The sequence below is a fragment of the Branchiostoma lanceolatum genome, chromosome 9, assembly GCF_035083965.1.
Source record: "Branchiostoma lanceolatum isolate klBraLanc5 chromosome 9, klBraLanc5.hap2, whole genome shotgun sequence".
NCBI lineage: Eukaryota > Metazoa > Chordata > Leptocardii > Amphioxiformes > Branchiostomatidae > Branchiostoma > Branchiostoma lanceolatum.
In genome coordinates, this window is record NC_089730.1 from 10805865 (window position 1) to 10833788 (window position 27924).

The 27924-nt window shown below is 43.3% G+C and overlaps 3 protein-coding genes across 6 annotated transcripts; 1 reads left to right on the forward strand and 2 right to left on the reverse strand.

Annotated features, from left to right (window-relative positions):
* Positions 1-390: 390 nt before the first annotated feature.
* LOC136441452 (ankyrin repeat and SOCS box protein 7-like) lies at positions 391-14726 on the reverse strand. Its single transcript, XM_066437738.1, has 3 exons — positions 14453-14726; positions 2969-5687; positions 391-1378 (listed from the first exon to the last, which is right to left on the reverse strand). The coding sequence occupies exons 2-3, from the start codon at positions 3936-3938 to the stop codon at positions 1245-1247; spliced, it is 1104 nt and encodes a 367-aa protein (XP_066293835.1). The 5' UTR covers positions 3939-5687; positions 14453-14726; the 3' UTR covers positions 391-1244.
* Positions 14727-16627: 1901 nt separating this feature from the next.
* Positions 16628-23959, forward strand: LOC136441634 (uncharacterized). Its single transcript, XM_066438032.1, has 14 exons — positions 16628-16754; positions 17012-17167; positions 18236-18329; positions 19036-19141; positions 19558-19740; positions 20235-20355; positions 20806-20935; positions 21347-21450; positions 21591-21729; positions 22084-22197; positions 22516-22677; positions 22833-22953; positions 23101-23226; positions 23578-23959. The coding sequence occupies exons 1-14, from the start codon at positions 16691-16693 to the stop codon at positions 23608-23610; spliced, it is 1653 nt and encodes a 550-aa protein (XP_066294129.1). The 5' UTR covers positions 16628-16690; the 3' UTR covers positions 23611-23959.
* On the reverse strand, positions 23755-27841 carry LOC136441635 (CMP-N-acetylneuraminate-poly-alpha-2,8-sialyltransferase-like). 4 transcript variants are annotated; one of them, XM_066438033.1, is made up of 4 exons: positions 27573-27841; positions 25851-25919; positions 25019-25573; positions 23755-24613 (listed from the first exon to the last, which is right to left on the reverse strand). In XM_066438033.1, exons 1-4 carry the CDS (start codon positions 27752-27754, stop codon positions 24328-24330), a joined length of 1092 nt encoding a protein of 363 aa, XP_066294130.1. In that variant the 5' UTR covers positions 27755-27841; the 3' UTR covers positions 23755-24327. The 4 variants fall into 4 exon arrangements, with proteins under 4 accessions (XP_066294130.1, XP_066294133.1, XP_066294131.1 ...); XM_066438036.1 differs by having other exon boundaries at positions 25851-25954; positions 27573-27840; XM_066438034.1 differs by lacking the exon at positions 25851-25919 and having other exon boundaries at positions 27573-27840.
* Positions 27842-27924: the final 83 nt, after the last annotated feature.

The window sequence follows — 27924 nt, forward strand, 5'->3', positions numbered from 1 at the left end:
TTCTTGGGACAAACCAATGATTGGCATTACGGAGATCAACTTTGGGTAAGAGGACTGGCCTTTGCCTCAAGAATTTAGCATCATTATTTATTCTAAGAACAGATCTTTTCTTAAAGAAAAGTAGGTAAGTATTGATCAAACTAAGAATCATGACTTCATTTCTTTCCATCACTGCAGATAGTCTGCAGTTCCCCCACAAACTGCCTGGGGGAGCATTTAATCAATCATAACTTGTTTCAGGGGGTTTCATTTTATGTTGATGATCACTATATGTATGTATGTGTCTTAAAGTTTGTGTGTTGTGTGTGTATTTGTGTGTGTCTGTATGCCTAGATGTTGTATACACTAAGTTACATATCATTGAAGCAAAATAAAACAGGAAACAGCACCTTTAAGTATCAATTCAATATAGTTTTACTATTAGTAAGCCAACATTATTATCAAAGGAGTGACAAAGCCCAAACATTTTCTTTCAACCCTTATGCTCATTTTCCACAGTATTTGAAACAGTATACTTACATGAAAAAGATTTTCTGGCCTTACATGTTCATGCACAGATGAACTTCTAAGCATAACTGTTTGTAAAACAATGAGAGCTTATTATAGTTGTGGTATAAGCGGCAACTTTACAAGAGGTTGCTTACACTTCAATGGAAACTGGAAGCAAATAGTTAATCACACTATTAGACAATGAGCTATACTCTCCAGCACAGGGTGAGGCTCTCTCTGCAAATTTACATCGGTTCAACACGCAAAATAGTTACAGACTTCATTGGAAACTACATTGTGCCAATATTTTGATTGCAATTATTTTTACACACGTGTTAAGAAGTTAATGTAATGTCCACCAATTGTCTACAAATAGTTTGTATGTATCTGTTGGATCCTTGAAGCTGGAGTTATCACTGTTAACACTAGAGGGCGTTGTTACATCGGTGTGGAAGGCAGGACTCCATTTCCATTGCTGGCTCAGAAGACTTTCAGAAGTGTCATGACCTCCATTCAAGTAAACGTCACCATTTTCTCTTGAGTTAAGAGTCACTGATCAAGGATGCTGAAGCTTATTCTCACTGTTATAACCCACATTCAGGTGTCTATTAAGCTCTTTTGATGAATTGCAGACTATCTGAAAATCTTTCAGGAAAAGTTTCTTCCGATAACACAGCAGCTATGAGTGTAAGATGTTGCATCTCCAGTCCATTTCTACTTAAGATCAGATGCAAACTTCTCAGACTTTGGCAGTCTCAATTCTGTAGTTTCAGGAACGGTTTTAGTCCAGGTGGTATCTCTGATGCATCATCGATTCCTGCTGTTCTGTCTGACCCAACACAGCTTCTGATGACATCACGGCACAAGTCCTGCAGTGGTCTGGGGTTTCCTGGGTAACAAAACACAATAGAACAGTGAAGTTTTGGTTACTTATGAATATGTGCATGTTGAATGGTGCCATTCTATTCTATTTGACCTTTCACTTTCCCTTGCAAGCACTTTATCTTTCATATATACGTATATGCAATTATAATTTTTGGATCTTTGTCTACAATTTATTTCATGAACCATCGTTAGCAGCCTTTTTTATAACATATTTGGGGGTATAATTGAGTATCTTGATATCTCATTGACGGATCCATTTAACATTATCAATAACTTCACTACACAGTTTGTTGACAGTCAATCCCTTTGCATAATTTATTAAATGCTACTTCTTGATTAATTAGATGGTTTCCATTATGAATATGTCGCGCCCAACATGCCATTCATGCATACTACATGTCACTCACCAAATTGTTTGTGAATTATGTGACTTATGTCTTTTTAATCCCTTTGATGGGTCATTGATGGATGATCTGTCCCCTGAGGAATTAATTTTACTGGTTGTCTCTTTGTGTCTTGTGTAAACACGGCCATCTGCCTAACCCATCTTTTATTCCTATCTGACTCGTAACTGTTTAATTCCAAAAATGGAAACAATTTTAACTGGTGGATGACGGTTAGACATCCAGTTAGTAAGATACACGATACAAAGGTTACTCAATCGACTGGACAGACGAAAGATAGCGGATACTATCTGAAGCGTCTGACCGTTACAGAACTTTTCCAGTTGCTTCGGTAACTTTTGTATCGTGCACATTTAACAGAATGAGCAAAATGAAGGCTACCTTTGCAAATAAACTAGAATTTGCATATTTTCTACATCGTGGGCTTTCTGCCTAAACTTCAAATTTTTAGCACATTGTTGAAGGGGAATATATGATGTAGAACACTCACGATATAACGGTACGCTCGGAAAGAGTAGGACCGATCCATTATATCTTGGGGGTGCGAATTGATCCAACCACCTGTTCATTCGCCAACGACCTAAAACTTATTTTGAAAAGTAGTGTTTTTAGAACTGGTCTTCAAGGCGACATCCGAGACTCACTTGTTTATTTATTTTTGTTTGTTTATTTCTCCTCCACGCCAGTCTCTGTCAACTCCGGACAAACCGTCAAGTGTTTATAGCCCCCTTTGTGGTCTCCCTTGCACCTTTTGACCTTTGATCCCTAACGACCCACAAGAAGTATCAGTTTAACCCGAGATGAGCGGACTCTCCCATCTAATGTCTTAAAAACTAAATACGTAGTAAGATTAAAAACATAAACTCTTCAAACTAGCGGCTGTTCAAGTAGGACCATCCCACATATGTCAGGGGGAGGCAAGAAAGTGGCACTTATGAAAACACTCGCCAAGTGGTCATTGGAAGAGATACAGAAATGAGAAGATTGAAATACCGCTTGAGGTCTATTCTAAATTTAACGACTACAAATCCTGTATATCTTTCTGTCTAAACGGCGGACTACCATAAGCAAGCATATATTTACTTCCCCGGCCCAACCTACTTTACAGACTGCTTGCTACATTTGCTCCTGTTGTGGATCACTTTTCCATCCCTTATACAGAAGTCCCATTAAAGAGTTACTTTACTTACGCATGAATCTGTGGATCCATTCCGCCAGGCTCCTGTAGCCGAACTCCAGGGCCTGCTCGTGCACAGTCCTGCCGCTCTCGTTCCTCAGGTTCAGGTCAGCTCCACACCTGGACAGGTACGCCACCACGCCTACCTGGCCCATCCTCGCCGCGTTGTGCGCCGGCGTCTCACCTGATGAGTCGTTCTGTACGTCCAAGATCGCACCGGTACCGGCCAGGTACCGCAGGGTGGACAGGTGTCCTTCAAAAGCAGCGAAGTGGGCAGGTGTGTCACCACCGCCCCACGGATGGGACGTGCTCGGGTTGACCCTCGCTCCTGCCCCGACCAGGACACGGCAGATCTCCGTGTGGCCTCCCCAGGCCGCCTCATGGAGCGCCGTGTGCCCGAACTTGTTCACCGCGTTTACATCTCCTATTTTTGTTCTCACCAAAGTTCTCACGAGTTCCAGATCGCCGTCTTCTGCGGCGTCATGCAGACTCGGCGGTTCCGGGTTCGAATCCTCAATGTCAATGTCAACGTCCACAATGCTAGACGGAGAAGACGCTATCCAGCAACACAGAGTATAAACATGCACCTTCTCTACTTCAAACCGCGGCCTTTTCCAGTCCCGTATTTGAGTGTCCGCTTTTACCGTAGTCGATGCAACCCTAGAGCGTCCTTCAACGTTGCTCTTCATATTTTCCGAATCTGCGACTCGATTTTCACTCCAAAGAAGTGAATTTCCGTCCCTAATGAAAGAATAGACGTCCGAGCTGAGTTTTCTGCAGTCCTCTGTGGCGTTCGGAGCGAACTGAAGTCTCTTCTGACCACCCAACACAGGGCGCGACACGGTGGTCTTGTTTAGGTCTCTAGTTCGAGTCGCTGACATGGCTGTTTCAAAACACAGAAGTCTGTCGGGGACGGCTCCGGTTCCAGTGCCTAAACACGAGCTGGTTTTGTCGAGCTGCACGCCGTCAACACAGATGTGCATGATATAGTCTTACTGTACCGGTGTCAGTTTTGTTGTACAACCTAGGAGACAGGTGGACACACGCGGTACATCCGCCCGTTCCAAGTTCACAGAACGTATTACTCCGAGCGCGAAGGAACGCCAGCACGCACACAAGAGTTTCAAGACGTCAATGTTTAAGAGATTGTCTTATCAAGACAGATAGGCGCAAACAGACTAAACTCTTAGACTCTCGGCTGGTGGGTCTGATATTTCTCTCGTTGTTCTGCTCTCCCTCCGATGTATTCACCCCGCTGTATCAGCAAAGACAGCTGTGTCAAGATGAAAACACGCGTTTTTGTTTTTCCGACGCCTCTTTTCACACTCCACTCCCCTCCCCGTTTCCGGCCCGGTGACAGGGGCCTGGCGACGACCTGGTCCTTGTGATCTCCTTAAGAACCCTTAAGGGCCGTATGCTTCCGACAGGAGGCAGCGCACTTGTACGTTAGGTGCTTTAAATGGCCCGCAACGGCACAGATTACTAGAGGTTTTGTTGATGTTTCGTCAGAGCTTCTGTGGCAGTAGTGAAACTACTAGTACTTGTAGATGGACTGCAGACTAAGGTGGTCTCCAGCGGAAGTCTGTCCTGAGAGGCTGGGTCGCCCACTCCGGCGTGTTTACGCTAGTTAATCAGGCAAGCCCCTTCCTTAAGAAGCAACGTGCTTCAAGAATGCGGGTCGATTTTCTCAGAGAGATCCTCGTTGTTCCAGCTCAACAAAATGCCTGTGACTTGTTTTAAAGGCATTTAGTAGGAGTTGAATCATATGTCTGGCAGTTTTTCACAATATCAACGTTGGTATGAAGTTCGTGTTCTACTGTAGTAAGTAGACGACTTTTAAAGAATTTTTCCAGGACGTAATATAAGGCGATGACCTGATTCTTACAGAAACGTCGTCCGATTTTTTGTTCTCTTTACCGAAGCGATATAATAAGGCAGTCCTTTTGTTGAGTCCTGTGACTTTGGCGAGTTTGAAATTTTCCCAAGTCGGGGGGTCTACAGGGGTATCGACCTAACCCCAGCGCGCTGACAAGTGTACTTCCCGGTACTCAGACTGGATTAACACCGACACAATCCTCTCCAAGCCGCGGCGCGTACTGCTAACAATGCCGAGCCGTTTGAGGAAGAGTTGTCCTGGCTCCAGCGGCCTGCCCGACGCCTGTACCAACCCTGCTCTCCGGGTCGTACACAAAGGTGCCGCGCTGCTCTGTTTTGTCCCGTGCGTTTGGATTTAGAACTCTCAGACAGGATTTTAAACGCTAATCCTTGCTCGTGAAGACAAGTCCGCTCTCAGCATACCACAGGCGGGTCACCCTCAGCGTTGGTCCGGCCTTAACGACGTAACCGCTCGGGCGACTTCCAACGCTGTCCCTCCCTACTCTAACAATAGATGTAGACGAGAGGTAGGCGCCACCTTTAAGTAGCTTGTGCAGAATGTCTTTGTACCTGACGTCCACTGTTCTAGATTACTCGATACGTCGCCGTCACTTGTACTCCCTGTGTGCGTGTACTACAGACAGGAGTCTTTCCACGGTCTGAGGACGCCTTGCAAAGAAAAGACGATGCTCCTATCTTGTACAGGTCCTTAAGGTTTCTCCACACCGACTGCACGATGGATAGAGCTCTCTCTCCAGCGGTGGTTTCTCCTTTCTTCCCGCCTCAGCTGGACGCGATCCCCCCGGAAAGCCTCTCTATGTCAGCACAGCGCCCACAATCGCCTTGGCCAATTAAATCTGCAACATGAATGAAAAGAGAAATCTATCAATCTTCGAGGACGGCAATTTGGTCCCCGCTGGAAACCGCGTGAGCTTTACATATGCAGGGCCGTTATTGTTGTATCGTCCCACTGCTAGGGTCGCTAGACGGGCGGGGATTCGCGGATAAAAAAAGGATGTGAAAGAAAACGGTCGTTATTTAAACATCCATCCCGGCCCAAGACAACAGTCAACACTGGGCAGTATTTTTGGCCGATAGAGCAGCGGTGTCCCTAACGGTACGCATCAATGTAAACTACGGGGCCCTTACAACGGGTAGAGGCTGCTGGTATACAATCTAGGGATGAAAAGACATGGAAGAAAAACAAATTCAATGTAAGACAAGTTTTAACTTTAAGATGTTCGTTTTCTACTTTAAAATTCCTCACTGAAAGGACGGATTCGGAGTACATGAATGACGGTCCTTTTTGTTGATCAGTATGATAAGTCTTGTATACGTGCTGTTCGTACAAAGTAGTGAATGAATATAATGTCCTTTAACAGAGTGTACTTAAGCTATCATTATAGGGAGATATTAGGTATTGATATAATGGAAGATTGCTAATATCAGTTTACGTGTCTTTCTGTTAACATATTTCTATTGCTGTCGTACAACATCCCCCCAAAGTTTATTCACTGAGGGTCTATCTCATACCCCCATTCCCCCATGATTACATCGGCAGGTGCACAGCTTCAGTCCCTATGCTATACCACCGCAGCATCATGAGAAACGACCAGGATTTCTCCCCCCGACACTAATTACATGGTGTAGCTGTACTATCCACGTCCGCACGCTCTCCCAGGACGTGCGCCGCCTCCTAACGACCACACCGGGACGGCCAAGAGCAAATTATCCCGCCCAAAGTCATTACAAGCCGCTTTGTTAGAGCGCCGGGCGATAAATCATCCCGCCCGACTCAGCCGACGTGCTGCCACCGCGGGCCACGACCAGATGGTTTCATCTACTCATATTCTGGTGTTTACCGCTCAATGTCATCTCTTAGTACATTTTATTTTGAATCTGGAGTTATTGTTATTCTAAGTAACGGAGTAGGAATGTTATCTCTAAGTATATTATTGGGAAGGCATATATCGTAATTGTTTGTGACTGCCCTCTTTCGTCGATGGTCGTCTGTCAAGGAGCGTAAAAAGGCCTAGGACGTTACTATCTCCTCGTATCTGCTTGGAGACTTGTTTATTGCTTCCCTTGCACTCTCTAAACCCTGTTAATGATGTTCTCCCTTATCATATCGCACGTACAAGTCGGCATCATCGACTCACGTAATTACCAATAGACATGATGTTTTATTGCCGAAAAAGCGTCTGTAGTGAAGTGATAAAGCGTGTGAACAAAGCACAACCAGAGATTGTGTATAAACCTAGCTATATAGGATGTAACTACCACGGTCGTCTATATATTTGACTTCTAATGACAAAGCGGAACAGGACTGTTAAAGAGAAAGACGCAATGTTTGAAAAAGCTTCTCTATACATGTATACTAGTACGACCCACTATGGTCATGTTGTACCATACATCGTACCTTGTTCATCCCTTGTCATCATGTAATGTGCACTCTGTCATTTTTTAATACTTGTAGAAAACCTATTTCCCTACTTCACACATTTAAGTACTGTTCAAAAATTCATATTTCTAATGCGACTAGACAAACCTCCCATTGAAAAACACGTCTGTTCTTTTATATCTACTATAACCGAAAAGCGAGGAGAAGTAGAATTTATCTAATGATAGTCATATTCTTTTGTATCCGCTAACTGTACTTGTATTATCTTTTGTTGTAACCTGTACTTAGCCAAGTGTGGCAGAAATGTGCAATAAAGGTCTTCATTCATTCAATAATTCCTTTGGCCTTATTAGTGAACTTAAGCGTCTAACGATATAGTTTCAGTTGTTTTACATCTACATATATCTCTCACCCACCCCCTAGTCTGAGGAATGGGCTGATCCAGCTGAGTTTAATCCGCACTGCAAACTTGTTGTTGGAAGCCAGGCGCGAGAGTTTCGGGTCACTGGAGGGGCAACAGCGACAGTTGGAAAACACAAATTGAATCAAAAAAGAAATTAACCGTAGCAAAAGATTAAAAGGGGTCTTGTGAGGGCTGACATTTTGCTGAATATCTCGTGCATTTCAAAAGCATTGCAATGATTTTGGTGGCTTTTATATAATAGGTAAATCTCTACTTATCACAAAGTAGTTTTCAACGGTAGCTGGCAATATCGTGGTTGTCCATAATAAAGCCTACCTTTACATCGCTTACACGTCATAACTTGGCGTTCATTTGCTGGCCTGATAACCGTTCCGAAATCAAATTAAAAAAAGGCTGTGTGACGTTTGGCGATGTACTTTTTTTCATAGAACCACTTGTATCAGCAGCCTTTTAACATCATGTACAAGTATGAAGCATCTACTCTTTGTCTTTTTAGTGTAAACAGCATAAACCTAAAAGCTTGAAATAATCCTTAAGAAAAGAAGGATCAATTAAAGTTACACAAAAAAGAAAGATGTACTGCGACCAATCCGATTCAGTTAATTAGGCTAATCCCTCCATTGTCCACTTGGAATAAAGAACGCATTATGCTGCATTCTACGAGTACGTTATTCCTGTACACTATATCAGGACCTCTTAAACTCTTCGATTCGGTCGCCACTTCAAGCGTGATAATTCACGGCAATAATTCAATCAGATCGCTTTTTATGCAGAAACAATACAGTCTTGAACGCATCATTCTCCCCCGTGAAAGGTCATAACTTTTAGTTATCGGACAATGGGAACACTGGGCTGTAACTGGGACCTGACACCACGGGAGGGGCCGCCACATCTGCGCACATGGAGACCGTATCATCTCACTAATGGTACAGCCGCATCTGGTACTGTGGGTTTAGTTGTTATGTAGCTTTAACAATGCGAGAAGTGGTTTCTAACGATGGCATTGGGAGGGACACGTAGAGAGGGGAGGTTATGGTGAATAAATCTGGAGCGAGAGAATTATAGGTTTGGGTTTTTAGTGATGTTTTGTTAGACTTCACTGCCTGGTCATCAGTTGGTAATAACGTTTTCAACCATTCGATAAACTTCTCTTTTCGGCTGCAGTTACTTTCTCGAGTTCTATGACCTTGCTCTTCTTAAATGGTCTTCCGTCTGTTTTCCCTAGGCTGCTATTTGCCTCCTGTCTCTTTTAGCACTCTTCTCTCATTCATCCATTCACTAGCCTTATGATACATTCAATCTTTACGCCGATGACTCCATTTCACCTCCTATATCTCAGACTCTCATTTTTACCTCCAAGAGGCATCGGTGAGTTTGTACTTACGCGTTTGGATGGTTGGTGTTGCTTGTCTTCTGTTGGTAGGTACATTATACCCATAGATCCTCCTTGGTATAACAAAGTATATCATACGTCACCTTCATAAGTCTAAGGCGAGGGAGCACGTCTTAAATTTGCCAGGTAAGTCTGGGTTATGTAATGGCCTACTTGAGACGTACCTTCATTTGCAGAGGTAGGTTGAAGACGAATCACATAGCTAAAGGTGATCAGGTTATGTAACGTTACATGTCTTACCTGTCGTGACAATCGCCAAGTCAGCACACTCGATACAAGCCTGCCACGCAGTTGTCAGGGAATAACGCAGGTCCTGCTTACCTGGCGGATAGACATGACGTGGCTCTCTGGCAGTGTTGGGCGTTCACCTGGCACACGGTAGACAGGTAATCCACCTGTCCACACCTGTCGTGTTCAGGTGTATTGTAGGTCTGGCAGGTGTAAGCATGCCACACGTTTGTGACAGAAGCTTGTTAAGCACACGGTTCCAGGTCAGTGGGAGGGCAGGGGGTGAAGACCCGGCCATAGGGTCACCTGACAGGAGCCTACAAGATACACCTGGCCACTAGCTTCACCGGACAACTGCGTACAGATACACCTGGCCACTAGCTTCACCTGACAAGTACGTACAGGTACACCTGAACACTAGGGCCACCTCCACCGAGATAACACCTGACGATTTTGATACCTAGGTTTTGTATAATAAGCCATCTCCGTCTTCCGTCTTTCCTTCTTTCTTTCCTGTTGCCGTTACAATAAAAATGTAGTTTCCTGGTACTCTGTCGCTGTTGCTTGGCGGGTACTGACTTGAACCTTACGACCGACAAAATTTGTTCTTCTGTGCCGTACAACTGTACATTCCGTCCTGACGTTTACGTGGGGATTGAGTATTTCGTTAATTTACGTCGCGTGCCCAAAATGCTGAATTGTGCAAAAACTGTGCCCCCCCCCCCCTTCCCGGCCAAAAGAAAGACAAGACTTGAAGAACTGTCACAGTGGCTTGTTATTACACTTGTCTGGCGACCTCCTCGACAGTTTTGAGATTTGATTTGATTTGATTTGACGACTCACTAACCAATAGGTTCATTGACTGATTGATAAGTTAGTGGGTTAGTTAATGATATGTCATTGGATCTGCTGCCCCAAAGGTCAAGGCAAGGGCACGGGTGCAACTACGGGCCACGGGACCCTAACTAGCTCAGCTCTACGCTCTGTTAGAAAAACCAACTGACTTGTTTGTGGGGTTTTCACAAATATTGACCACCTTGAGCGGGGGACAGCCCTGCGGGCACTGCGCAGCCAGCGCCATGACGAGATCAGAGGGGAGCAGGAGTTATTTGTGTGCTGAACAAATTTCATTGAAAACACGGGGCCAGATTAGGAAGATAAACTGGCGGCAACCGTAAGCAGCCCGTGACTGGACTGCCTCACCCCTGCCCCGGCCCGAGGTGTTAGTATGGCGGGGAGGGCGCGACTAAGTACATGACGTAACACAGTAAAACACAGCACAATACATTCTTAACATTAGTTTACGAAGTCAATTTAGTCTGATTCACTTAATGGTAAACTTGCACCTGCCTCTACAATCAGAAACGTCACGTTTTTACTCCTTGCAAAGAAATTGACGATATCGATACTAAGATATAATACTGAGTCAAGATTGTTGGTACTAACAGTGCTATTGTAATACATTACGGTGTCTATTTCTTGTCTTGGTAAATCAAAATGCCCGAGAATTTCATCAAGGCGCACTGCTTTAAGAGGAGTAAGATTCAAAACATTCGGTATTCCCATTGTTGCGTCGAAAGTACCCATATATATCGCCCACAGGCAAACATGTAGTTCGAATCGCGGCACAGGTTTATGTAAATATATAGTATTGAAATCATTATTGTATTAGTACTATCACAAGCAAGTTACTTCAATGTAGTCTCTACCAGTCTCCCCGGGTCGCTGGGAAAATAGTAGAAATTGGCCAAATAGAGTCAATTGTATGAATGGGGTCGGCTACGGAGAGAGGGTCAAATAGGCAACCCTAGATAGGAATGCCGTATCCTCCATTGCCAAAGTCCCCCGGCAAATGTTCTCTCTATTTCCGACGCGGTTAGTCTGGTAGAGACTAACTTCAATGAACCTTACCTCAGTGCCGCTGCCCGTAATGTGATGTTTCTACTCTGCACAGGTGTAGGACGGAGTGAAGATACGCTACAAGACGACTCACGCTTATTACTCAGGATGTTCTTATTTAACAGGAAGTGGGATGGTTCTTTGAGAACAAACAGGCGCACCTCTAGTGATTCTTAAGACATCTACACAACAAACTCAAGACTTTCACACCTCCACACCTATTTTAGCACCTGGCATAAACAAACCGTGAGAGAAACCGAGTATCTTCAGACAGACGCATTCACATTTTGACTATTTGTTTTCATAAGGAAGTAAGCTTTTTAAAGCTCGTAGATGAGAAAAATCTTATCATATCCGGACAAATCTTATCATGTAGATATCTTTTTGCTTGTTTTGAAGTATAGAAATATATAACTGGTTTGTTTTTGACCTGTGATAAGTATTTATCATTACGTCCATAATGTACATGTACATGTATCCCACAAGCCCCGCGTGTGACACCTGCTCGGCTCGTGACGTCATGACCTGACAGAAGCAGACGACAGGATGTCCAATGTCTATATAAGGAACGCGCGTGTCGAATACTTCAGCGCGCTTTGATGTGGTCAGGTCCATGTCACTCTGGTGACAGAAGCTGAAGCTCCTCTAAACACTACGTGTTGTCCAAATAATTACAATGCAAAATGTAAATCGCTCCTTGATTGAGGAATTTCACATCAAAGGACGATCAATAACCTTGCGTAAGGGAAGTTAATTGAAATCTACTTTGTTCAAAATGGACATAGTTTTTCTCCATTGCTGGTATGGAGAACCATACCAGCAATTGAGTATCGGCAAAAAGAATTGTTCATTTGTGAATGTGGATGTGAATGAATACATATTCCTTCCATGGTCAATCCACGATTGTTAGCTTGACTTAAACACAAACAACTAGAACAATTGCGGTCAGATCGTGGTCTGAAGAAAGCGAATTACACCGGTATTCGGTGGCAGCGGCACTTTTGGGTGTAGATCATCTAACCAGCCAGCACTTAAAAGGCCAACTACCCAAGACTTTACCGAGTTTCTACTTCAAGGCCAATACTTTGGTAAATTTCTCACCTGAGGTATAATAGAGACAACTAAAACCTGTTACACTGTGATATGATACCTGAAATACAGCTACATACCAGATATGGCATAACACACAGAAGGCGAATTGTTAGCTTTGACATTTTTCCACAGTTTTACTTGCGCAGATTGTTTTATGTAAATGAGAAACAGGCTGAATTCTCTGGATCCTTTGACAGAGTCTTTCTGTTCCCGCTTTGCTTTGTGTATAAATTGAGCACCTAGTATACGGACACACCGTCGGGAAAGAAATCCTTCCGTGCGCACGGCCATTTGTTGATACAGGTACAACTGAAGCTATCTCTGGTCCATTGGATACTAAGAGTGTAACGTGTGATCAGAGCGGCCCCAAGATTGGGGTCTGTCCAAATATTTGGTTAGGAACGCTTCACGGCAAATGTACCGCTATCTAACCCTGCTGTAAGGGCCCAAGGCTATCAAGTATGGTATTCCTAACGTGGTTTTGCATCGTTGACATACCGGTGGACCTAATGGTCTGTTTTTTCAATGACTACGGTCAATTAGTTATCAACAGGCATGGAAAGAGCAACATCCTACTCACTCTAACTTGTATTCTTGGACTATAGCCTGGTTACAGAGCTAACGATACACTCGAAGGAAATGTACATGTTGGTTAACGTACCTTACATATATAACCACGTTTTGAAATGCAATGTTTTCATTTTATATTTTGTTGAAAAGGAGGGTATTCTAGTGCGTATTCTTGCGTACTCAGTGCTTATGCTTCAACTTTTATGCCGACTTTACCTCTACCCCCTTGACCTTAAAGGGTCGATTCTGTGCAAAAGATTGAAACAACAAAGGCAGAAGTGTTTTGATGACGTATAAACACGTCAGACGTCTTACTTATTTCAGCCAAAAAGTGCAACGTGGAACGAACCTGAACGTTGTTGAATCGACTGAGAAAGGGGCGTAACTGATAGATTAACATGACTTCTCGACTGTCAAATTGCAATTGCAATAATACACACAAAAATGGCACACAAATCAAAATTGGAAAAGGATATTACTCGGAATATCATAACTATCAATGACCTAACTCGTAATAACTTGTGGAAAGGATTGGAAAATATCCCCCCCCCCTGAAAATTTTGAATGGCACATTCCTGCCCTATTGTAGCTGTGTGCGTCATTTTGAGTCATATGTTGTGAAACTCTGTACACCAAGTACGTCCTTGTCTTCTTATGTGTTATATGAGGCACAGAAGAAACGTTTCTACTTACTTTGACGCTTAAGTGGACACAAATGGCATGATGTGCTAAATACTTAAAACTTCACCCTTTTCCAACTACCAAAGAACATGAAAACTTATACATCCCATTCCCCATTCCATCCGACGATTTTTAAACATGAGATCATCTGAGATCTGACAGACCACTTTTCTGTGCTCAATATTTCTTGTGTTAACGATCTTCAAGACCGTAGATTGGAACTAGACATCACTTACAAACCCTTGCAATAACATTCGTTATCTTTTTGGTAGGGTTTGAGTTCTTGTCCTCTGCAATTTGAATGGTAGCTGCCAGGTGGGTTGCCCTTAATCTAACAATACCGATCCACATAAACTTTTCCCCGATACTGAACCGGTGAACATATGCCACGACCACGGCTTTGCCCCAACAAAATTTAATGCTATATCCTTTTCAAGGGTAGCAAGCAATCGCCAGTGAAAGCATAGTTGTCTTGACATATGTGGAAAACAGCACCTCATACATGTATGAGACTGACGCTACGTACGTATGTTATCACAACACACGACTATATATCACGTAAAAGGGAGAGAGGGAGAGGAGTCAAATAATGTTGATCTTTCTGCACAGTTTGCAGCGCAATAAGTGTCATATCACTATTGCCCTATGTGTTTACAGCAGATAGTTATGAAATTAACTGAACCCATCAGTGATCAACTTTTCAATTATGAACTAAAACATCATGATATTGTGCACAGAATGAACGTATCGTTGTGTCTATCTCAAACTTTCTACCACCGTAGAAACGTGTATTAGGTCTTCTGTAGAAGGCGTAGCTGTCAGATGCATGCTTTAAGGAAAGCTGCATTCGCCACTCCCTTGCGCGTGGACGTCCTTCCACCTAATATTTTCCATCCTTAAGCATGTGAAGTAAAGATAACAAAGGATTACGTACATGTCGAGCGGCCTCTCCAGCTCAGTCACGGCGGCGGTACGTGGTCTAAACACGGCCGGTTGTCGCAGGTACGCCCGGCAGGTGCACTGTTGTACCGAACAAACCTCAACCCTCTTATACCAACCAGCTGCACTGCCAGACAGAGCGTCTGTGTCCCTCTTTATGCACGTGTGAGAAAATATGAGGAAACACAACCCCAGTCGGCGCGCGAGTTTTACCCTTCATCCCGTCTTCCGTGTCCGCCTCGCTTTGTCCTCCCTCTCCCTTTTTGTTGACTGCTCCGAGGTTTTCCTTTCGGTGAGTGGAACACAAGAACTTGTGACAAGGGAAGGGGAGCTGACTTGAAAGCCGGGCGCCCCGACGCGCGATAATGTAGGGAGATGTCTCCATAAAGAAGGTGCTTAGGACGTGAATGCTCTGCTGAGCGGAGGGGGAGAAAGAAAACAGAGGGAGTACATTTTCCCCTGGGAACTCGCGTAGTGCTGAAGATTGTGATCGCACAAGTGGGGTTGGTTAGATGGTCGTTTATTGTACAGCATAATGTTACAAGAAACAAAAGTAGACAAAGACCTGTCTGAGTTGCGATGTGTGACGCACTTTTTTAATATCCCTACCTGCTCATTAATTATCACTAGGAAGCTTTTAATCGACAGTCAACAGGTGCAGCCTTAGTTTGGATCAAAAGGCATCGAGTCCGAATCCCTTTCAAGTTGAAATTATCGGATTAGGGTTGTTTGGACTTTGGAGCCTCCACAGGTGTATCAATTCTTTGATTATCTAAATCATACTTCTTGTTTAACCTGAGAACTACTCAGAATTTCTGAACCGTTTCGCATATAAAAGACAACTACTATACATGTACTTCATTCAAGGAAAATGAAATGAGTATTGACGTATTCAACGGGTAAAACACAGCGGATTACTACTACACGACAAGCACCGAACGCATAAGAAGGAATGCGTGCAGAGACAGGAATGTGCAGACATAATCATAATTCGTGAATATTGTTATAAATGGTACAGTATCTCTGCGAGACTGATGAATGCCTACTGATAATGGTACAGGGATACGATGATATATTCCGACCACCCAGATAACAAAGAAGATAACATCGAAGCCCCTCTGGTGGAGGAAACCAACACCTGTGATACCTGGCGACTGTCGGAAGTGTTGGTTACGACTGGATAATGGCGGTGAAAAGTTAGCTGTGCGCCTCAGAGCCGGCTGATCCGCCGACAGACCCCGACCATCACGCGCCGAGTCATCCCTGTTCAACCCGGATCTGGGTCATCTCAGCACCGGTTATTCGGGCCCTGCTCACAGTCGTAAGACGAGAGGTTTACGACTTCAAAATGTAGGCATTTTGGGGACAATCGTGGATGTAGATGTGCTGGTGATACAGGAATGGCCATTTACCTTAAGGATGGCGGTGTTAGCACTAAGGAATGGCTTGCACCCTAAAGGAGGGTAATGGCGTTGCAAAGTCCTACTCAAGTTGATAAGAACAAATTCCCGCCCAATGCCAACGTCTTAGCACCCTTTTGCCAGTGCCTTCGGGACGTCTTCCCATTTAAAGAAATTGACGGGGTGACCCATATCTTAGTAAGACAACAAGGGTCCATGCAAGTAGTGTAATTGTCCCACTGAGCACAGCACTTCCGTATCCTTTCTAACCGGCAAGCTTGTGGCAAACTTCAAGCCCGTTTCAGCCATGCGTCTTTTCAAAGAATCGCAAGGTGGCGTGATTGTACGACTAGAGCAATTTGACGTTCGGTTTGCACAAATGTTCAAGACGAAGGATGTTCCAGCTTGTTTATCGTTAGTCAGAGCCACGCGATAATGAAAGACGACCATTTGCCACTAGCTGAGACGGTATATACAAGTAGTCTTAAAAGCGTTGGTAGCAATGGCTTGTCAGCAAACAGTAGAGTAATGTTTTACGGCAGACACAACAATTTGACAGTTTAAGGCAACAGCAGCTCGTGAAATTAATAATCTATGATATTGCAACAAGTTTTCTGTTATACAAAAACATTGCTTTCGAATATGCCAATCCTGTGTGCACAAAATCATCTTTCAACCTCTCCGTGTAAAATAAACGCGTGCTATTTGTTCACCCCCGCTTTTGAAATGGTGCAATCCAGGTGTTTAAAAGGACAGGAAGTGGCGGGTCGTGAGAAGTACTGACGGGGACATCTGAGACAGTTTGGTCAGTTCACGCAAGCTTATGATTAAGGATGAAGCCTTCCGTGTTGTCTCTGTTAGCTGGGCTGGTCACATTGACCATCGTGTATGCATATGGTGAGTAAAATAGTTTCATATTCACTGGAACATATTTTCTCGATCATTTGTATCCTGAAAACAACCCCGAGTCTTTTTTTTATCAAACATGAATTCAAAGATATGGGAATATAGAGTTTGATTAGTCAGCGAGGATGAATCTTGTCACATTATTACAAAAGTAATCGCATTATACGTCTGTGTCCAGTTGTTAAGTCTCGACAGCGAAAACGTATCTTGTTAAACCATTGCAAAAATAATCGTGTATATGTGTGTAGTTGATGAGTACACGGACACGCTTACGGGTTGCGAGTGCTGGTTCGACAGTCACCGGTGGGACTGCGCCTGCTGCCGCCCGGGCGGGTGCCAGTGCGACGACTCCCAACCCCACCGCTGCATCCCGTGCGGTGGCGACTGTGACGACTATCCCGACTGTAGGTTCAACGTTTTATTCTGCTCTCCTCGTGATATCTTGTGAATGTTTTCATGCAAGTTGTTTACTTCACTAAGGCACCAGTTCAACTGCTAAAATATATCCGACTCGGTATATACCGGTACTAGTGGTTGCTTTTGAGTCAATAATTTTGCTACCATAAATTTGCATAAGTTAAATGCATGTTCCATACCTAATACAGTACAGCGTTTTCAACCGTAGGTTCTCATTAGACAGTAATCATTCAAATTCACGATTAGATCGCATCACCGTGTCATAGGTCAACGTTCATATGGAACGTTCACATGGAACAATGAGGTTAGACAGTCTTAGCATGAAATGAAGCCATTGGAGTTCCTTTCAACATCATATAACATCATAGATATCATCAAAAGTCAGAGACGGATTTTAATTCTTTCAGTGCTAGAAAACGAGGGTATTTCCGCTTCCGTTCGGTAGTCCTTCTATGTGAGGGACGATCTCAGAATGATAGCGGAAGCATGTACCTGGGGGCGGGTGGGGGGTTTAACGTTCACATGACGCACCCATGATGTGTGTCCGTACCTTAACCTTGAAAGGTCGACTGAACCAGACACATACACATGTTACAGATGTTCTGACTCCCACCAATTTCTAAATCCGTAACATATCATAACAAGCTTGAGGTCATATTGATAACTCGCAAAGTAGATATGCCACCTGTTCTTCTCGTCGTACAACTTGTACTGGAGAAATGAGAGGTTCTATGTATATCTTTTTTACCAAAGAGGCAGTAGCTTCAACTTCAAGGAGGAGCATAGGGAATTCTGAGTAAGGGTACCGGTAAATCTTGATCAACTTGGAGGCTCTCAAGTGGTTTTGATGGTTTGAAAAATAGCGACTCAATAAAGATGGTAAAACTTAAACAAATAACGTGTGTGTTGTTACAAATAACACCAAAAGCCTTCATATGACAATATAACCCAACACCTAAGAGATCAAAGAAATTGTCAATGGTCAAAGTTTTAATTTCATGAAGGTATTTACGAAGAAGATGATGTAAAAAAAATTGTTTTCCCTCCTCCTACAGTCCCCTGGGCCATAGACAATGGTGGGGATAATCACCTGACCAGTTCGTGTGACCAGTGCGTGACCATGTTCCAGTCCGCATCCATACCAGCTGGGTATGTATATAATCTCCAAGCAGATGTGGAAAAGCCGGCTGCTCCGTCGAACCAGGAGCTTGAAATCCCGTTGATTTTGAGATCAGTGCTTGGAAATTAGTATGTATGTATTTTTGCCTTACTTGTAACCGCCACCATGGTTGGCCAGGAAGAAGGTGACGTCATTGTCGTGAGACGGAAGTAGTTCATGTGTCCAGTGTGTGATGGTTAGGCCAGGTTGATGAAAACTAAATACATGGTATGGTATACCGAAATATAGGTTCTTCATTTTTGTTCTCTCAAATCTTGCTCTTTGACTTTGGAATTGACTTTGGTATTCTACGACATTATTATCCGTTTTCCAAAATAATTTTTTGTGTGCAATGTACAGAATGTATTTTCTCATTTTAAAGCTGCTTTTCACGATTTACAGAGTATGGCCAGAGCTTGTTTTGTTGGAAACGGACGAAAATTGATCCGCGCGCGGATGTCATCCATGTAATAAAATCAACATGGCCTTATCGGTGAACAAGATTGTATCAAAAGTAACAGAAAAACGACAAGGTAGGCTTGCATGGCCCTGATAAAATGAACCGAGAACTGAACTAGAGAAAGTAAGATTTTAGAGCACGCAATGTCACACGCGTAAGCACTGAGCACTTAGCAAACTATACAAATGTTGCACAGAGTAAATGTATAACAAGTCATACCTGTTGTTGTCTTTCAGTTTCGTCACCAAAACCTATAGTTCCTCCGATGACGACCTGACCAACCCTGAGCGGGGCTGGTGGAAATACGCTTCTACTGAAGCCTCACACTTCCACGTCCTAACGGTTAGGTTTCAGTCCTGCGCAGTACCTTGGTTATCAACATCTTTTTAATATCTGAAGATATTCAGAGAAAGCTGTGAATTTGTAATCGTGTGTATTAGACGAAATGCTTTCCTTGTTTTCTGATTGTAAACATGCCTTAACACAGACATTGATTTCAGACGGGTAGTTACATGTAAAATGGTCTTGAGACTTGAAAATGATTTCCAGTCTTTGTCAAATGGGATTCCTTTTGCGGAAAATGAAATTGACAAAAAACATGGCGACCAAGAATAGATGGTGGAACTAGAATGACTAGAAACAGTGGTTTCTAATACTGAACATGAAATAACTTATTTGTCTGTTGTTCATACTCGCATAGGATTTAAAGAATATGTATGATACATGTAACGTTATATACAATTATTCATTACCGTCAGGCCTCTCAGCTAAGGAGGTACAGGAGTGAGGGCCACACACTCATCTTCCGGTACTACGTCCTGGACCTGTTCGTGCACTCGGACATCAGCGCCGTCTTCCTCACCAACCTGCAGGCGGACCTGGATAACGCTCGGCAGGCGGGAGTGAAGATCATCCCCCGCTTCTGCTACACCGAGACTTCGGTACGTATTTCTTGACTTTGTTTTTTTTTTTTGATCGCCTCAACGCGTAACATGCCAGTTTTGTACAGGAGGACTGGTACGTAATGTTAGGTTTGATCTAGCCGCGGCGACTCTAGTCGGAAGACGCATTTACTTGTATATTATACAGTGTCTTCTGTTGGAAGACACTGTATAATATACAAGTAAATACGTCTTCCCACTAGAGTCGCCGCGGCTAGGTTTGATCCACTCACACCGGGGCGTACCCCTACTACGTGGTGTTCTAATAAGCTGGGGATGTCCTCAGACACAGGACCTCCGGTTATACGTACCTCCGAAAGACTGTAACCAGTTTCAGTAGTGTCGATATAGAGCTACAATGGTCGGGACTAGAACTCCCGACCTCCTGATCCAGGCATAGGGTTTCTCATCTGTAGCCCTTAACACCAAGCTACTTCCATGTGCCTGTTCTGAACTCGAAACAGACATGACATCTCTCAATCCCCGTGTTTCAGGGTGACTCTGATGACGCCTCCCTGTCACAAGCATTACGTCACCTGAATCAAATGAAGCCGTATCTCCAGGCCAACGGTGACGTCATCGCAGTGGTGCAGGCGGGATTCATTGGAACATGGGGTAATATCAGGAAGAATTACACATAACGCCAACATGTACTAGCACGATGCAAAATACTTTCCAACCGTAATGGAATGCTGTTTTGTGTGTAAGAATGGCCTTGGACAAAAAACATGTATAAACTATAATGCCGCAGATGCGCTGTTACAGACTATCACTACTAAGACAAACTGGTACAGAAGGCGATATTTTCTATGCACTGTTGTCATGTCCGACTCCTATATCCACCTACATAGGTCAATTTCTCCATAAATCATTCGACAAGCGAGGCAGAATTACCCATACATGTCTATATTGTAACCAATATACTGGTTTCGATTATATTTTGTACTTAAAATTGTATGATAGATTAGCCTTATAGTATTGTTGATTTATGCCATACACTGTTCCATGTACGATTGTTGAACAATAAAGTTCATTCATTCATTCGTTAACTTATGTACCCCACAGGAGAGTGGTATTACAGCGACAGTTTCAGCACCCAGGACAGTGACGGTGATCCTGTTTTGGTGACTGATAACGACTGGGCCAAGCGCAGGACCCTGATGGACGCCATCCTAGATGCAGTTCCAAACGACAGGTTCATTTCTTTATATCTGAAGGGCGCCTTCTTCCCGTCTCTGAAACGACGGTGCCGAGAGGCAAAGACAAGCTTTCGATGCGAAACGAAAAAGAAAAAAGCGACAACTCTTAGCGGTGGATCACTCGGAACTACTTAAAGAGTTTTTGTCGCCTTTCTCACAGGAGTAAAGCAAGGTGTTGAGGTTTAAAGACATTGAAGCTAACGACTGTCAATATCGTGACCTCGCAGAACAACGAAAATGCTGAAAAAAACTTTAATTCTCATTCTTAATAATCCACCTCAGACTGACCTATCCATAACTTCTATACTTCTGAACGTACTGGAACAGTTCGCTCTTCGTTCATCAAATTAATTACGAAGTGTCGTTTTGTTAATTTGTCAACATTACAGCATATTTTTCCATTATAGAATGGTACAGGTGCGAACGATGAAGTACAAGAGGAGGCTCACCGACGACGACTCCCCCTTGACCGACTCCGAGGCCCACTCAGGATCCAAGAAAGCACGCATCGGTAGTTCATCCATTTTCTTTGAAATCCCATAGCATAGATAAACTTTTCATTATTGGGCCAGATTGTGAGTTGTTTATTGTTTGTTAGATGAGTTGTATTCCTTGTTATATTAAGAATGCTTGCCACCTGTATTCGTTCAGGACATCATAATGACTGTTTCCTGGCCAGTGACAGAGACTGGGGAACGTTCGAAAACCTCGCTGCAGACTATGCCTACCTGTCGGCTGACACCACCTACACGGTCATGGGCGGAGAGACCTGCAACTACAACCCTCCACGGTAAGTATGAGCGATTTCTGGATGCAATTTTTTGAATGGTTGTGGAGTACCACGTGTGAGCTAATGCTTTCTCCAGCTTTAGAAATCCAAGAAGTATGCTGGATAATTTCTTGATGAACCTGAATGTTTGGACTTGCAGGCCAGCAACAGTTAGTCAGGGACTGCTCCCAACTACAGCATTACTGTTAAGTTACTGGTACGGGTTGTGTTGCTCTCACCAATATTCTATATCTTTTTACGAACAATGTACATACTGTACCTATTCTACATGTACAGCTGAGGTTCCGACTTACAAAATGTAACAGCTACTTACTTTGTTGTTGTCACAATTTCCCATGCGTTATCACAATCCAGGTCGTCTTGTGTCAAAGCCGAGGAAGAGTTGGCGCTCTTCCACTGGTCCTATCTCAACCCATCCTACCATCCCGATGTCACAGGAGAATGGAAGCAGCAAGGCTGTTTTAACAGGTACGATAGAAATTAGCTCATTACCCAAGCTCATTGCTCATTATTAAATTGCTAACTGCCTTCCACTCCAGGATAAGAATTGAACTCGCAACGTTGCACACATAACTAACTAGCTTTCCCTTCATCTATCTACTAACGCCTGTGAGCAAGTGCTACTATAGGATATTGATGATAAGGCAATATGTAAGGATTTACTCAATTCGTTACCCTTACTAGGCAAACTATAGACTTATATCTATGCTTGTATGGATGTAGAATGTGTTACTGTCTAAGATCTAAATTATCGAAAAAAGTGTTCTTGTTTTTTTCTTCTTAAAGGATCGGGCGCCATCTTGGGTACCGGTTGGAGCTGGTATCCGGTACGTACCGGAGTGCGGTACCCCAGGGAGGGACGTTCTGCGGCAGACTGGAGATCAGGAATGTCGGGTACGCCGCGCCCTTCAACCCGCGGCAGGTCAGAATCGTCCTGCAGAAGGACAGGTGAGAAATCACCCTAGTTTTTTTCTCTCAATCAGAAATGTAGAGATGTAGATATGAGTGCCGGAAGTTGTGATGTTTTTGTTTGTTTTCCAGTAAAAAGCTGGTTTGTTAGCTGGCATCTTACTGTAATCTAATGGTATTGTTTCTTTGAACAGCAACATCGTGACGTCCCTCGTGGTGACAGGTGTAGACCCACGTGACTGGCATCCGGATACTTTGCACTCTGTCCCCATCTCGGTGCAGTTGCCTAGCAACGTGGCGTCAGGAAGTTACCAGGTAAGGACAGACGTCCCCGGACATTTATTAGATCGTACGATTTACGAAAATAGCATTACATGTACTAACTAGATTTGATTGTTAGAATTTGATACATTTAATGAAGGAATATGAAAATGTGACAAATGACTACTGTAACGTCGCAAGGTGTTCCTGTGGCTGTCCGACCCCAGCCCGACCATCTCAGACCGCCCGGAGTTCAGCATCCTCCTGGCCAACACCGGAGTACCGGACCCGCTCACCGGCCTCAACAACCTCGGACACACACTGCAGGTACAATTTTAGAATGCATGTATACATTGTAGATGTTCTCACCATATTTTTGCATCTATGTACAATATGTTTTTTAAGAAAAAAAATTAATTATAAACAATTACGATGTAAAGGATCGATTGAAGAGGCCTAGGACTGGAGGAGGAGGGTTATGGCCATCCGTGACATTCTCACGCCAAGATGATGATGATGTAGCTTTTAGTTTCAATCAGCTCCAATACTTACTACGGGTTAAATATTCGTTCTAAAGGGTGCTTCATGTTGTGGTGTGCGGAGGGGGGTCGTCATATTACACACTCTTCAAATGCAAGGAATGTCCTTTGTTGACCACTTAATGTTTTGTTTCTGCAGGTGCAACCATCCAGCTCTGCCTCCTGCCGATGACTTTGGATACGGGTCGAACACATCTTCGAATTCAATACGGCTTCATTATAGATAAAATAAAGTTATTGGCAGAAAAGATATCATGTAGGAAATAATACAATGATGGACTTAAAGATATAACAATAATGGAAGTAAATCTCCGAATTGTATCCGGTTGTAGGGTTTGAATTGTCTTTATATGTCGTTTACCTGGATGTTTAACTTTCATACTCGTAAATGTAATAATGGACTTGTGGGCAGACTAGCTTTACAGTTTGATAATACTAAAAAAACTATCCTATGTCATTGATTAATAACTTGCATGTTAAACGATGAACAATATTGCCACAACATAATCTTAATAAGATTTTCAAAAATGCGATCCTCGATGCATAACTTATAAATAAGATAGTCTTATCTTAGCAAAGAAGGCTAGTGTAGCAATTCCTCATACATTTTATAATAGATGCCCTGATTTGTTCACTGGTATATAACTTCCAAAGGCTGCAAGCATAAAATTACTGTCATTGACCACTATTGAATGATAGAATAATAACATATACATGACAAAATATCTACATAATATAATCTTAAACTTAAAATAGATCTGTCCACCTTTTTATGTTTTTCTCCTTCAGAGTCTTACAGAAAGTCTCTGTAGTTCCTAAAAAAACTGCTAGGAGACCCTAACCTACATGTTTGGCAACTCTTGACGAGCTCAAGAGCTATCTACCATCATTATTTCCTTTCCATCTTGTGATGATTACAAGGCTCCGTATGCAGTACCAGAGCTTTCCGCTGATGGAGCGCCAGATACGCCCGATACTCTTCAGTCATGTTGTGTTTGCCGGGAAGGTCTTCTATCGTCCCGTAGTAATGGTAGTTTATCATTCGTCCCATTTCGTCCTCTGAAAATGGGTAGAACCCGTACAGGTGGATATGGTCGCACATACAGGCAGCCAGCGCGAACAGGATACTTCCCGTTGACGGTCGGCTCGGCATGAATTCTGAATCCTCCCACATCCTACACAGTTAAAGGCAATCCCATGTTATACATGAATAAAATAAGGTTGCATTTCAATTTGATATACAGCAGGAAAAAGTGTCAAACACAGATTACAAAAGCGTCATTTGTAGCTCTGGGATAATGACAGCGCTGAGACGGAATTCGACCGGTTTCGACTTTATTCGTCTTAGCTTTGTCAAGAAACATATTATAAAAGCGGTTGGAGTAAATAAAGCGATACGTAAGTTTCATAGAAATGCTCATCGTGCAGGTGTCAATCTTTTTTGATGCCACTAGAAAACAATCATGGTGAATTTCGAGAGCACGCTGTAGATGCCCAACTAACTTCACTAAATTAAGTAATAACTTACTAAACTGTATTGCCACGTAAATAGTATATACAAATGAAAAAAAGAAACATACGCCTTCATCTTTTCATTAGTTCCATTCGGTGCGTACGTCAGTTTTACTGGTAATTTTTTTTCTTTGATCATCTTATTCGTAAATCGCACATCATGAGTTCCTGGGGGCGACACAAAAGCAGGAATGTGCAGAATCTGGTTGCCGATAAGACGCAGTCGCTTCAGAAACCACATTCGTACGGTATTGTTGCCACGATATCCGTCGTAATCATTGGGCAGAACAGAAGGATTCATGGTGGTGAAGTTAGATTTAGTCCCCACGTCCTTCTCAAACCCCTCAATAGGAGGAAGATTAGATCTGAACACGAAGTCTGCAGAGTCGATCTGAGGACCGCAACGGCTGCCTAGAAGAATCCCAGAATTCCCTAGTACAGCACAAGACCGGAAGTGCTTTCCGTGAAGAGGCGACACCTCGGGAATCAGTCGGTACAAAGTTGCATCAATAGTCATGTATTGTTCCGTCCCAAACTCGAACAAGATGCGCTGTCCAGGATAGACTTGGGACTTGACAACGGTTAGATCTTCGTCAGGATTGAAGTGCTTCATAACCCATTCTCTATGAAGAACGTCAAAATGAAGTTGATTTAACCAAACTCCATTATACCCAACAAAGAAAAATGGATCTTTAAAGCAGTTCCCTAAATGCTCTCCTTAGCTCAGCTGCATACCTATTCATACACCAAATGAATGTATTAACCCCAGCACTCAACCACCACAATGCACCAGCACTCTAACTATAATCGACCTAAATTCTACCGTAACGCAAAATAACAGCAATGACCACCAAAAAAATGCACCATCTATAATCAATACATGCAGGGAAAAAAACTCACCTTAAACGTTGAACTTCGGTTGCATTTATATTCATTTCCAAGGGGTCAGTCGTTCTTAACGATTTGGTTCTATGATGAAATATTAGAAGAGAATATCCGTTTAACTGATATAAAACAGAATTAGATGAATCATTCTTGTGGCTAAAGTTAAAGTGCTGACAGAAGCAATCCAAGACAGACGTTATCAAATGTACATGCTGTTCTCCTGTCTTTGTCTTTCGTCAGTGACTGACTGACTGACTGACTGACTGACTGACTGACTGACTGAAACGTCTGACTGTTTCAAAATTTTATCCAGTTGCTTGAGTAACTATTTTTGGCTTATCTTACTACCTGGATGTCTAACTTTCATCAACGTAGCCAGCCAAAGGTGTCGGTAGGATTGGAGTAGTCTGACCGGTTTTAAGACACGCGTATTTTTCGTGAAAACTATTTCATAACCATTTTACAGTCATTATATGACCTACTCCTTATTATTTCGAACCTACTTCCAACGTAACTGTCCCGACCTCTTGCCAGAGCCTGTGGAATCTCCTGACTGATTCCTAACCGATAGCGAAATTTCCCATCACTTGAAATGGGCAAGTACAGCATTTCGTTTTTGATAAGAATTGTCAACACTTTCAGTGATTGTTGTTAACATCGCAGAGAGATTGAATTTGGGTCAAAGTTAGCTTCAATACGCCTTTGGTCTTTCTGTGTTTTATGGTTGCGTGCCGGGTATGTGAAGGCCGGGGGTGGTTGGCACACCTTCTGGTAGAAGTTGCCTCGGGTTAAAAATGGAAATGAGGAATCGGTCTAATGATTTGGAGTGAGTCATCGGTAGGTTGGAAGTTGGTTGGGAGAGGGTCAGCATTCGTTGTGGTCAGCATTCAAAGATGGCCAATATCTACAAAACAACCAGTTCCTAAAGCCAACCCTTTCCCAGCCTTCTGCCCACTCCTGAGTGTTTCAAAGATTTTGAAATTCGGCTAGCGCAGCCGATTATAGTAGCAAACTTCGCAGACCAACGGCCAACTAGTACCGACCTGGCTCTCAACTGACTCCCAACCATGGTCCCGGGAAGGTTTGGAGTGGTCGGGAGGCGATAAACAGGTTCCGGCAAGGGTCTACTTACACAATGGCAGAAGTACAGAAATACGTGCACACAAAGACGGGTACAGGATGACCTGTATGACCTTGACACATGGGCGTAACCGGCTCCTGCCCTCAAAATACTTTCACGGATGTTCACAATGAATTTCTCACAACAGGAAACATTCTTATATTTTCATTACATGCGTAAGGTATTAATTAAATACGGTTCTAGTTGGCAGATTTGCAGATTTTGAGACATTGGCGCACCAAATCCGTGAGTGTGTGTTTGACATACTTTAGAAAGATTAGCCGAGAGGCTCGTGGCCGTCACTCCACGTCATGGTAGGTACTGGTATAGCATGTAAGGTGCACAACGTCGGGCTGTGTCGAGCGTCAAACTCGCCACCGGCATTGATAGCCTGATGAACGATCTCAATCACGTTTTGCTACAGCGTTTTTTTGAGTAAACATCGCTTACATTTAGGGTTGATGGCAAGAAACTCTTGCTGCGTTTGACTTTGCTCGTTTTTCATTGATACTCTGTTCCCTTCTCCGATTCAAAAAAAAAGTCGACAAGGTAATTCTAAATGTCTATGGCCTATCGCTATATTAGGTCTTTTCTTAATCAAACACCCTAATACCTACCCGTAGATTGAAGAAACGGTGGATGTCGTCAAACCTCTGTGAACTGGAACTTGATATGAAGGCTGTCGTACCTTCATGCCAGTCAAAATGGACATGCTAATCGTAAAAAGTAACCCACATGCCATCAGTCGAAAACATGTCTTTCTGGCCGCCATGTTTGATCTTACGTCATGATTGTACATACCGTAGATTTTATAGTGCTTTTTAGACTAGTTCACTGTTGCAGAAGTAGATATATCCGGAGGGGCCTGCACGGTAGATGAAATCGGTGACACCTGGATAACGTGATAATCGATGTGCAGGTCAAAGGTCGAGTTCATGGAGCTAAACGTAAACAGGTTGATTGGGTAAC

Bases quoted from the DNA above. Each gene is read 5' to 3' on its own strand.
- LOC136441452 (XM_066437738.1), bottom strand. From the start codon at position 3,938: ATGCACATCTGTGTTGACGGCGTGCAGCTCGACAAAACCAGCTCGTGT. The intron at 1,379-2,968 runs GTAAGTAAAGTA...TTTGTTACCCAG, and splicing joins ATGGATCCACAGATTCATGC to GAAACCCCAGACCACTGCAG.
- LOC136441634 (XM_066438032.1), top strand. From the start codon at position 16,691: ATGAAGCCTTCCGTGTTGTCTCTGTTAGCTGGGCTGGTCACATTGACC. The intron at 19,741-20,234 runs GTACGTATTTCT...CCCGTGTTTCAG, and splicing joins TCTGCTACACCGAGACTTCG to GGTGACTCTGATGACGCCTC. The intron at 22,198-22,515 runs GTACGATAGAAA...TTCTTCTTAAAG, and splicing joins CAGCAAGGCTGTTTTAACAG to GATCGGGCGCCATCTTGGGT.
- LOC136441635 (XM_066438033.1), bottom strand. From the start codon at position 27,754: ATGTACAATCATGACGTAAGATCAAACATGGCGGCCAGAAAGACATGT. The intron at 25,574-25,850 runs GTGAGTTTTTTT...CGTTCTTCATAG, and splicing joins ACCGAAGTTCAACGTTTAAG to AGAATGGGTTATGAAGCACT. The intron at 24,614-25,018 runs GTATGTTTCTTT...TTAACTGTGTAG, and splicing joins ACTAATGAAAAGATGAAGGC to GATGTGGGAGGATTCAGAAT.